Source organism: Nicotiana tabacum, chromosome 3 (genome assembly GCF_000715075.1).
Source record: "Nicotiana tabacum cultivar K326 chromosome 3, ASM71507v2, whole genome shotgun sequence".
Lineage (NCBI taxonomy): Eukaryota > Viridiplantae > Streptophyta > Magnoliopsida > Solanales > Solanaceae > Nicotiana > Nicotiana tabacum.
The window spans coordinates 155,548,291-155,560,394 of record NC_134082.1 but is presented as its reverse complement, the minus strand read 5'-3'; the positions used below and the strand labels follow the sequence as shown (position 1 = coordinate 155,560,394).

At 34.6% G+C, this 12,104-nt stretch overlaps 1 protein-coding gene across 4 annotated transcripts; it reads right to left on the bottom strand.

Moving 5' to 3' along the window:
• Nucleotides 1-311: 311 nt before the first annotated feature.
• Nucleotides 312-10,728, bottom strand: LOC107809550 (uncharacterized). Of its 4 annotated transcripts, none has more exons than XM_016634209.2 (9): nt 10,369-10,728; nt 9,231-9,476; nt 8,825-8,913; nt 8,610-8,748; nt 5,639-5,713; nt 3,473-3,594; nt 3,304-3,379; nt 2,778-2,837; nt 312-850 (listed from the first exon to the last, which is right to left on the bottom strand). In XM_016634209.2, exons 2-9 carry the CDS (start codon nt 9,387-9,389, stop codon nt 722-724), a joined length of 849 nt encoding a protein of 282 aa, XP_016489695.1. In that variant the 5' UTR covers nt 9,390-9,476; nt 10,369-10,728; the 3' UTR covers nt 312-721. The 4 variants fall into 4 exon arrangements, with proteins under 4 accessions (XP_016489695.1, XP_016489708.1, XP_016489700.1 ...); XM_016634222.2 differs by lacking the exon at nt 10,369-10,728 and adding an exon at nt 10,053-10,170; XM_016634214.2 differs by lacking the exon at nt 10,369-10,728 and adding an exon at nt 9,990-10,106.
• Between the last annotated feature and the right edge of the window lie 1,376 nt (nt 10,729-12,104).

Here is a 12,104-nt window from a genome sequence, read left to right as displayed (position 1 = left end):
GATATTTAGCTAAACATGAGGACATCTTTAACTTCAATCTATCTCCAACATAATTTATTTCATCAGTATGTACAGTTAGCAGTACTATCAGGCATTTTCTATGAAACAAAAACTCTTGAGTCTCTGACCAATGCAACATTAAGCAAATACTCACATGAGAATCCAAAGTTCATATCTTTCACTTTTGAACACTTATATCTTTTTACAAATAAATGAAAATCCTGGTAGTTGACAAAAAATTTCCACGCCTTCAAGAGGTGAAGCCAAACAAAGATAGAATAAAATCAAATAATAGGAGTAGAATATGGAACTAAATAAGATGGCCCGTATACGAGTAAATGAAAGTTGAAGGAAACAACAAATATTATATGAACACGCTAACATGCAAGTGGAGATACTGGCTCTGGCATGTTTATCGCATGGAAACAACTGTATCATTTGAACAGATCACATATACAGGGCTCATGTATTACTTACTTCCCGTGGTGTTTCTCATTGCATTGTTATACTTTCCTTCTCAAAACAGATATAGGACATGTGAACTTCTTGAACATGCTTTGCCAGTAGCCAATTACATGTGTTGATTCTACTAACCCTCTATTCTTCCGACGTCTTTAACCCTTCTCTCTTCCCCTTGCAGCTACCCTATAACCTATTTGTACAGTATAGAGGAGTTCGTGGGAAAAATGCATCAATGGGAACTGATCATACTGACATCTTGTCACAGCCTTTTTGCAAGATTCTTTTTCAACCCCTTAATGATTTTGCCGAACCACATCAGGTTCATCACACCAAGAGCTGAGGGGACTCCAAAAACCAAAAGAATACCGAAAATGTGCATGTGAATGACCTGCAATTATTTATTCATATTTCAAAAAAAGAAATTTTTTAGTAATTAAATTAGAAATCATTTGATACTAGCACATAATAAGAGAAGATAAATAGAATGCACTTCTTGGCAAAGAAAGGAAATGAAGCTAGATTCTGGAATTCCAGATACTGCCCTAAACTCCTTGAAGTATGCAAAAGGAAAGGAAAAAGGAGGGGAAAGAAAAAGAATATTAAAAGAAGATCCTCGTATACTATTTCCAAACCCCCTCTTCTATTTCCAAACCTCGTACACCATTGCAGAGATATTCATGTTGATCCATGTGTCAGAAATAATAGAGTGATAAAACCCCTTGATCAATTTCAGGAACAGCATTACACACCAGCCAATAACTTTTTTGCAGTAAGCACATACTTTTACCAGCAAAAGGTTTGTCTCATCTACTGTGTAATCTATACAAACTATAAGTGAAGAACATGGTTTGCACTGAGCCAAAATTTCAACAAGGGAGATAGACAATCTTAAAATTACAGGGTTAAGCATTAGCTTACTCCTTCACGTGAATTTTCTATAGATCCATACAGTTCTCTTTACTAGTATATCAACTGTTTAAACCGTATATCTTTACTTCGAATTTTCTCAGTTAATAAAAGATTAGATTGTCTACTGCTGTTTTTGGTTGATCTGCATTTGTAACTATGCATATATTTTATTTTCTATTAGTGTTGAATAATAACAATTTTAAAACTTAGGTGTTATACAAACTTGCATTATGATGTATTTACAATTTATATTTTGTGCAACTACAGCCCCACGATTTATTCGTTCAAAACTAAACAACATTAAAATAGAAATGGAAGGCACGTATTCTGAAAGAAAAGGTAATGTAACAAATAGTCATCATAAGTGAAGGATTGACAGCATTCTAAAAGTAATCACAATGATAGACTTTTTGATGATAAAACTATATTGTTATCGGAGGGAAGAGGCTTTACTTATAATAAAATCCATATCAATGAAGTTCGTGGATATATGGGAAATCACCACAGAATCTTGCCTAGAGAATACTTTTAAGAATATAATGTGTTTTTGAACAATTTCTTCAAAATCCTTTACTGCAAATAACGGCCATTTTAATTCAAACTAACGATAATTACGCCTCAATTCCAAGCTAATTGATGTCAGCCATATGGATCCTAACTATCCATTTCAATAAGGACCTATTTCATTCCAATATTAAATAGTTTGGGATTTTATAACCCTACAAGTTCTGTACATAATCGACAGACATATAAATATGTAAAGGATTAAAAGAAAACCACCAAAAGATGGAGATAATGTAAGCATACCATTATGTCTAAGTCTTCATCCAAGCTAATGGGAATAACCTATATGAATCTTTTGCTTCCGTTATGTTTTACTTTTCCCAAGTATGCTTGGGTTCCAAGAGATTGTAGGTCTTTTAAGACAACAGACAACTCTGTTCCATGTGATTTTAGTCTACCCCGTCCGCTTACAACGCCTTCAATCAACATGGTTTCACTTCCACGGACGGCGCATTTGGAGGTCCACGTAAGACATGACCAACTATCTCAAGCAACCTCTCAATTTATCGTCTATGTAACCTTGTATTATTGCACATCCATCTTAATATTTGCATTTCTAGGACACTCATCTTAAGGATGTGTTGAATCATAGAGGATTCACTCTCATATAATATTGTTGGTCATACAATTCAGGCCATAAAATTCTTAAGATCAAAACTTTAATGGCTTTTTCCGTCAAATAAAGTTAACCAAAATAGTTGGATTTTAATTATGGGAATTTCTTTGGGCATTTAAAGAGGGTTAGTAAAACATATTTCAGAATAGCCGAATTCCTCAGGAAGAAAAAGTTAAGACCTTGTTGAGAGAGAGAGAGAGAGAGTTGGCGATAAACAAAGAATCACCTGATCATAGTGCAAATAAACATGGTAAAACATGTAAATGAACAGCAAAATTCTTGCAACCTGCATTTAGTAACAGAATTCAGTTAGCAAATACTAAATAGGAATCAATGAAATGGTTAAATGTCTCAAAGACAATGGAATCATGGCATGTGTCAATGATAAGGAGCAATCATTCCAAGTCACTACAAATCACCTCTATTCCTCACCGCCTCCCCACTCTTATCTAGAATAGAAAATTTTGGATGAGAGAGGGGTAGCAATGCACTGCAAAGTGTAACGGTCCCTTCTATATGTCATGCAGCTTATGTTAAATGGACTCTTCATTTGCTTTGACATACCCATGTTAAACGGTTATGACATGATTCAGGGTACATGAGGCGGATTCTTCAGCATATAACAAAACCTGCTAAAAATAGTGTACCCCAGATAATACCCGTTCCTACATCCACGTAACAAACCATGCTACAAATCCTTCATGTAAAATGACATTGTATCTACCACATGAAGAATTGAAGACATCACTTACCAGCCATGCAAAAAATATCACCACGCCATTAATCAGATATGCACTAGATCTTTTCAGTCCAGCTGTATCAAGAAACCTGAAAGAAAGCCATAAAGAGACATAAGTTCATAGGGTGCTGCAACATGGATGCTGCCGAACTTCACCAACATGTCTTCTTCTTAGCACCTACCATCTCATGTTGATCTCTGGTGTTGTCACCTCAGATATCAGTACCATGAATGTATAAAGCTGTCCTTCTCCAGAGTACATGGAGTATGCTACAGCAATTGCTGAAAGAGAATGATGGACAACCTGAAATCCAACAGTTAAAATTTGACATACTACACATAAATCTGCACATCGTATTTCCAGAGATTTAATGGCCACTCTTCCAATTATACTAACGAAACACAAGACATGACTGTTTTTCAGTTCCAATCAAAACGGAAAAGTCCAGGGAAAACTAGTTGCCATAAGCTGCATTATACATCAGAACTACATTGAATTGGTCACTGCAAACTGGTAAATATTATTTACCTCCAATCCACTAAATGCATTTTCTCTCCCTTTTTTCCTTCCCATAAGAAGCCCCTCATCATTTTTTCTGATCTGTCCGACAGTACTCTCGGCATATGAAACAAATACAAGTAGGTATATTATCTAAAATAGACCTCCATAGTGTATTTTTTTCCCCTTTAAGCATATATGTCTCTTTCAACTGTTCAACCTCTTAAAATTATCAATTACCTGTTGTTAGAAATCTTTTGAGTTCTTTTCTGAGTGGTAATCACAGATAAATGATCTGTGATGTTGTTGTCCTACAACCACAAAATACTCGCCTGTGTGAATATTTTGCAAATCTCACATCTCTACCAACTCAGACTTCTGTGTGTTAGTATATAGTCCTAATTCGGCTGCAAACCGAATCAAGTTCTACACAAATATTATAAGTTTCTGCATTATGGCCCACAAAAATTAAGGCATCATTCAGGGAATAGCAAAAGATAGAAACCCATAATCCATTTCCTTTCAATCCCCACTTCAAACCCCTTTAATATACAACAGAAACTCCTAATAGAATATGATATGCCTTTTCAATATCTAACTTGCATAATACTCCCCGAGGTACTTCACTATTTAATCTCGAGTCCACAAATTAACTTGGTGATTAATCATCACTGCACCTGAAATTTGTCTTCTCAACAAAAACATTCAGCGAGACTAAATTTAGATTCTCCATTACCAACTTAAGTCTCCAGCAAGTAACTTAACAATTATTGTCCTCTAAAGTCCTACATATGAAACACTTCTTGAACATTGTTAATCACCAAGTCAATAAGGAGTGGTCAATCTTCTTTTCTATCTTTTTCCCAGTTTCCACTAGAAGTGCACCAGAACTCGTTAAACGAGCCTAAGATTAGAACAAGGAGATAAATGTCATCCCTTTGTCACTTTACAGAAACTACACCCTGCCAAAATAATTTGTCATTCCTAAACTTTTTCCAAAAGAATATTTCGAGATGGAAATCAATGTGGAGTACCCAGAATCCAAAACATAATCAAATTTGTGAATTTACTGGTGATTTGCAAGCTGATTGGCAGAAGCATTCATTGAGAAACAGATGTGGTAGGTTAAACGTTAAATTTTGTAACCCACCACCCAACACGTCTGATTTTAATTAAATTATCTGGTTAGTACTTCCATCTTACGACCATATTATTTAGTCCATATAACAACAAAATAAAAAGATCCCTTTTACTTTTCTTTCCACTGTACAAATGTTTAAAAACCAACCATGGCTGTCTATGGGTCAATATTTCCAGCATACAACACAGCATCTACTTTAAAGGTATGAACTTTTTAAACTTTTCTAGTGGTTGTTGAAGATCAAATGCTGAAGTCTTCATCAAGTGAAGTTCCTTGTGTTTCTTACTTGTACAACAAGCTAAAAAACTAGCATGTATCACAAACACGTTCATATCTACCTAATATTACGTAAATATTAACACTCAACAGTATTTACAGGTATTTATGTTTATTTTTCATTTCCACACCTAGACCCAAGATCCAAACAGTATGGCATCTATCCTTAAATTCAAGCATTTAGCCTAGCAACAGAAAGATCCTATCAGAGAGCAGGGAACAAAGGGGATCACTTGCCACATAACACAGATAACCACTTTGTGATGCACCGCAACAGGGAAAAGAAAGAAAAAGAAAGAAAAAATGAATGAGATAGATTGGTGGAGATATCTGCCTGGCTGATTTCAGGAAACACAACTATTGCTTGTTCAAAACTAAGAAAATAATTTCTATGTTAAGTGAAGTGTCTTCCACTTGAGAATATATACTTACATACTCTAATCCGCCCAAAGAAGGATAAAACCAGCAAATCATTCCAAGGTCTGAAAGGAAGTACCCAGCTGATACCTGACAATGTCACAAGCTGAGGATTAAAATAGCCAGATGACAAATTTGACATCTAATTTACTTACTGACACATGAAAATAAGAAAGGTAAATCAAGTTCTAAGCTAATTAGGTTAGCAAGTCCTGACCAGCATGCCTGCTATATTGACTCTATCATGTTAAGCAAGATAATGCAACATGACCACATAGCCCAATCCACAAAACCAAATGATATAGTGCAAATACCATGGTATAAAGCTAATGAGCCACATAATGGAATTCTAAGAGACATAATACCAGCTTAAAGAAATAATAACCAACTTTTGGACCGATTTATTTGTTGCTGAAGCTATATATCTTTCAGGAAACTGTTGCAATAGGATAACAAGGAAACAAAAGAAACAATACGTTTTTGTATTTTGTATTTATAGAAAACATTTTAAGAAAAAGGAAAGACTTTTAGTTCTCGGCTATCTTAATATTTTTTTTGTGTGTGTGCGTGGTGCTGGTGGTGGGGTGGGGGGGCTGGTTGTAAATAGAAAAGTCCATCCCTTGAGATGCCAAGCTGGTGTGGACAATATGTAAAAAAGTGAGAGTGACTCAACCACAGTTCATTTGATCTGTCCTAATCATTTATAATGCTGATATTTTCTACCCACACCAATAAATTACATGAAACAAAAGATATCCTTTTCCCCTACTTCTGTTCCTCTAAATATTAAAGTAAATAAGGCAAAAAAGTTCATCTTATACTACTTCTGTTCCTGCACTACTGTAGAACAATCTCCTATTTCTTTCATCTCTCATTAGCTTAAATTAAAACATAGTTCTTCATACTGTCTCTCTTTGCTGATATTTAGATACCTCCAGCTCATGATGGTTTCTTTTGTTGTTGTTGGTGCTAACCAAGCAAACATTGACAGAGAACTGGCAGAATACCACAACTGTGTAGTGAATATAAAATGTAACAGGAATTGGTCGGTGTTTTCACCAATTTCCTTACACAAGCAGCATTAAATCACCACAATTCTTCTCCTCCTCTTCCTTATGTTGTCCACCTTCAATATTACGTTGTCCACCAAAGTGAAAATTACAACCTTCTTACGTGCTTTGGTGTCATACACGTTCTTCCACACCTTCCTCCTCTCTCGATATATCTTCCAATTATATGATTTCACCAACATCTTCATTCCTTTGACCCTCAGGCCTCAACAACATCACATCCTTCTTGAATTCCCTCCGGACCAGTTAGAGCTTCCAAAATAGTTCCTTATCTTCTCTTTTTCTCAATCTTGACTAACCTCCTTAAAGTAACATCCCGAACCATGCAATTAAACCGTGCATAAATCAACTATGCCTCATTCTGAATTACTTAGTTCATCATATGAATCATCTACATCCATTTCGCTCTATCAAGTCCATTTTATTCCAATTCTGCAACACCACATATCTTCCAAACTCAAACCCTCACCCCATTACACAAGGTGTTGATACTCCAAAAACTGGTTTTTCATCTTCATTATTCCCTTCTCACTCAATCCTGTGTGAATCTAATATATCCATGTATGAGACCAACCTTTTCATGTAGGTTATAAATCTTAATATATTATCGTATAACCGATTTATTGATGTATTATTTCACTTCAATAAGTGGCTGGTTTACCCGGGGGGAAAAACAAAAGTGCTAGACAATTTGAGATGGTTAATAATAGACTATTTTAAGCTTATTTCGAAGGTAATTAGTCAGTGTCAAATATCGTCCCCCAATTCCAAATATAAGTGTCCATATAGAAATATGTGTGTGTGTGTGTGGTGTGTGCATGTATGTGTTCTGTCCTGGAAGGCCAGGCCACAGGCAGTGGTGGAGACAGGATATTTGTGAAGGGGATTCAAAAATTTAAAAGGATAAGAACTGTGCTCAATGGGAATTAAACCTGCAAACTTTTAGCAAAATTTGGACCCCTTGACCATTGATCTAAGTTTTTTACTTGTGTCAAGCGGATTCTGCATATTATATATATATACATTGATCTAAGTTTTTTACTTGTGTCAAGGGGATTCAGCATATTATATATATACATAAAAAAGAAAATTAACCCTATATACATAGTACAGTTTTCCGACAAAGGGGGGTCGGACAAACCCCCTTCCGCCCCCCTAACTGCCCCTGGCCACGGGGATTGCGGTCCAAATATGAGACTCAGCAAATGTCTATATAACAATGCGGGTCTTCAGAATTGGGATATTGCTAAGAATTTTAATATGTTCAACTCAAAAGATGATTTTAGTCCGTATAATTGGGTTTTTTTCTTTGGTTAATATTTCAGTATCAAATAGTTGATGCAAGGAAAGTTATTCGAGTTGAAATCAGAGAACAGTCTTAAAAGGAAATGTCGCCATATTTCAAATAACATGCATCAAGGCTCTACCACTGCACCCTCACCTCCTGGTTTGCCCACAAAAAAAGGCAAGGGAAAAAGAAACAAAAGAAGAACATAAAAGACACATAAGAAAACAAGCCTTAGCTTAGCTGGCACCAAAGGGATTCTACCCCGTGCAAAGTGTAAATTTGAATCCCTTTAAACCCAAAGCTCAATTGTTTTCCCCTAAGAGTAATAGGTCCATACAGGAAACAACAAACCAATAACGTTTTTGCCAAAGAAAAACTGAGCCCTAACTTTTTCTAGTTAAGAAGCATACATAGAGGTGAATTCAGCTATTACATAATTAATTATTTATAATTGAAGTTCCATCTACATTAGCATTACAAGGATCAATACCAGAGTCATCTTTTTTCTACAACCAGAGAGATACGTCACTGGATTTTGAATGCCTGAATCAAGACCTTTCAAGGAAACCCAAAAGGGGAAGGGGTATAACAAGACAATACTCAGCATATACAGTTGAAGATTACTTACCCCTAACGTAAAAGTTGATAGCGGTGAACTTCTGGTGATTAAAAGGCCATCAGGATTGTGATCGGAGAAAAGATTGGACCAGAAGGCAAAATACGTGGACACAGCAGATATGAAAATGGCATGGACTGTTGACATGCCACTGCAGAAAAATAAGTCTCACAAACATGAGTAGTGAATTAATAAAACCTTGGGAAGTATAAAGATAGAATATTTACCGGTTGTTCCACTCAATCCTTTGAATTTTTGTTAGGGTAGTGTACGTCCTGAAGTAAAAACTGCTGATCAGCTGACATAGATCATAGACCTGTGAAGAGCCAAAACAGTTTTACAAGGAATGAAAGTACAGGGGAAAAATTGTGCAGCAAATGAAAGTAACTTATGTAGGACATGCTCTATACTTCTATTATTTTCTGAAAAACCAATTAGAAATATTATAATTTTCTCCAAATCTTTACATTTTCTTTCTTTTTCTTTTGTATGTTTCATCACTACTGTGACAAAGAAGATCAAGAACATGTAAAGTTTCTTCATCAAATATGTGTCAGCTTTGAATCAAAAAAGGGAAGTCCTTTCTTCAATAGTCACAAGAAAGATAAAAGATATATGATCGATAAACATTACCATTTTGCAAGCAAATATGCCAGCAAAGACGGAAGTGTAAGGTATAAAAGGATCTGCTAACAAATAAGTTTTAACCAATGTCTCAGCCCGACTCTGATAAGATCTAAATGCAACTATATTCCGTGCAGGAGCTGCCTTTCTACCCATTGCAGTTGCCATGTCTTTAGCTCTCTTTTTAACTACTATCTCCGATTATAAAATGAACATCACCTACACATGTACACTGCAAATACATCCCCCAGCTTCCTGAAATGGAAAATTTAGCAATATATCTATCAGCCTGCAGAGTTATTTGATATAGTATGAGCATTATAAATATCAGTTTAGTGAGGAGTTTGAGCATAATAAATGTATTGGATGTGCGTTGTGAAAAAGACTTGGAGTGAAACTTTCAAAATCTTTCAAATAAAATGAGTAACTGCAAATATCTTACAGATCAAACCACATACAGGCAGTATCCCAAATGGATTTCAACTAAACTAATGACAAACTCAAATATAAGCAACAAACATCATTTACTATACTTTGCCTTATATTCCCTCCTTTTTTTGCCTCCTAAACTGTTGGAGGGCCCGAGCCTCCAAAATCACAATTTACAATCATGATCCAACTTGACTCGATCTTTTTGACCCCTTACTGGAAGTAAAAGAGCTCATGGTAAGGATCATGCACAACTTAAAATTACTTGTCTGCGAAGACTCCTAAGCCACTTGGTAATACTAACTCAAAAACAACAAGTAGTCCTGCAAACTATCATACCACTAAAATCACTAGAAATTCCAGCTCAAAGAAACCTTCAGATAAATAGAGAACAAATTGTACCTAAATAACCCAAACCACAGCATTATGACATTATGGACAGTGAATTAATAGCAAAGTAATTTAACCTTCTTTCCACACAAAACCTCCCCACCCCCTTCCCTGGTCAAAAAACAACGGCACTAGTTGCTATATTCACGGACCCCATTTTAAAGATTGTGTTTTTATGACCACTAGATGCTGCCAAATCAAAGGTCAAATCTTGAATAATGCAAAGGTCAGATCAATACCCAGAAAAATAAAGCAAAGATACATAAGCAATATACATATAAAAGCTTGTAGATCAAAATTAAAAACAAACACACACATTGCTTCTTACCCCGCGAAAATATGCAGATTTCAGAAATCAACAGCATGCAGCCCACCACATTACAGAAAACCCAGGGGGGGAAAAACGGATAAGAATGCCAAATAAAAAAAGAGTATTTGGAGAAAGATTTGTTGCGAAATGGGGTGTAGAAGAAAGTGACCGAAAGGAAAATGATGAAGAAAAGGCAAAGAACCCGTGAAAGGGGGGCAAAAACGTGAGATACAATCAATATGTTATGATTTCGTGATTGTTAGTATTATTTTGCACTGTAAAATGGAATCTGACAACCGAAGCAATGAATGAAAAAGAAGGGCGAATATGAAAATGTAATTAGTTACTCATATGTGGGAAATGGTGAAATATGCAATCAATTAAAGTATTACTAGTATGTTAAAAAATAATAATAATAATAATAATAATAATTGAAGTGCCATGATAGCTGTATCTTTGGTTCTTAGGATTTACGTGTGGGCTTGTGTTTGGCTGTTATTTGACTGTTTTGTGTGGATGCAATTGTATCTTATTTTTCTTTCAGTTCCCTTTTTCTGCTATAAAAGATAAAGATACATGAGAAACAACCCAAAAATAAAAGGAACAACGAAAAGCTAATGAAATACAGTACTAACTTAGTACTACTTCTGGATGAAAAGATTCAGGAGGATTTAGGAAGAAAAAAAGAAGATTAGACAAATATTGGCATCCATTTCCTTCCTCTTTCTTTTTATTTCGGATTTAAATAAAAGGGTCAACGCATTAATTTTGAAGGTCAGAAATTTTGTGACCTCGTTTGATAGGAATATAAAAATAATACTGAATATAGCGTATTAGTAATAGTTGGTTAATAATGGCATATTAAAGATAACATGCATTGCATAAAAATTACTATATTTGTTTACAAAAATACTCTCGCATTTTTTGGAAAGAATTTGGAAAAGGTTTTGAAAGGATAATTTTATTTTTATACATGTTTATCGATGTATTAAAACTCATGATATTGCTAATGACATGATTTGTTATGTATAAGAATATAATTGTATTAGTTATATATAAATTAAAAAATACTACTAAACAAAAGATTAATAATACCAAAGTTAATATATATATAATTTTTTCTAATATATCCTAAGATCCCTTATTGTTTGTCGTCTGATTAAAATTTTATTGACAACTCGATATGGAAAAAAATAAATATTAAAATAACAGAGTTGATGGTCCATCTTTTTGAGTATTCAAGAAAATTGGACGATTGACCAAATGCATTTTTTTTTTTTTATTAAAAATTACCTGTCTTGTTTTAGAATGGGAGGTAGGACTGCGAAGCTTCTCTGTCTTACCGAATTTGTAATTAAAAAATGACTTCCAAATTGAAAGAACCTTTCAAAAGGAATAAACAAAGGTCAGTAGGACAAGCCGGTGGGTACTAAACCTACCGGCAAATTAAACTAGTAGAATATTCGGTTGATTCCAATAAGTATATCTAAAATATTTTGAAAAAGATTAGGTTTATAGAAATCTAATTAATCTAATTGTATCTTAAGAAATGGCTGTCGCATCAACAATCCATGTAAGATAATATTATATCAACTATTTTAACAGGTTTCTAGGGGAAGTATAGTCCATGTTATAAAATAAAAGAAATATAGCAATAACCATGTAATTAACTAGAACTAATAATAGAAGAGAATGATAACATTAGAAGAGAAAATTTATTCCTTTGTTTTAGAGTGTGGAAAATAAGTTCATTA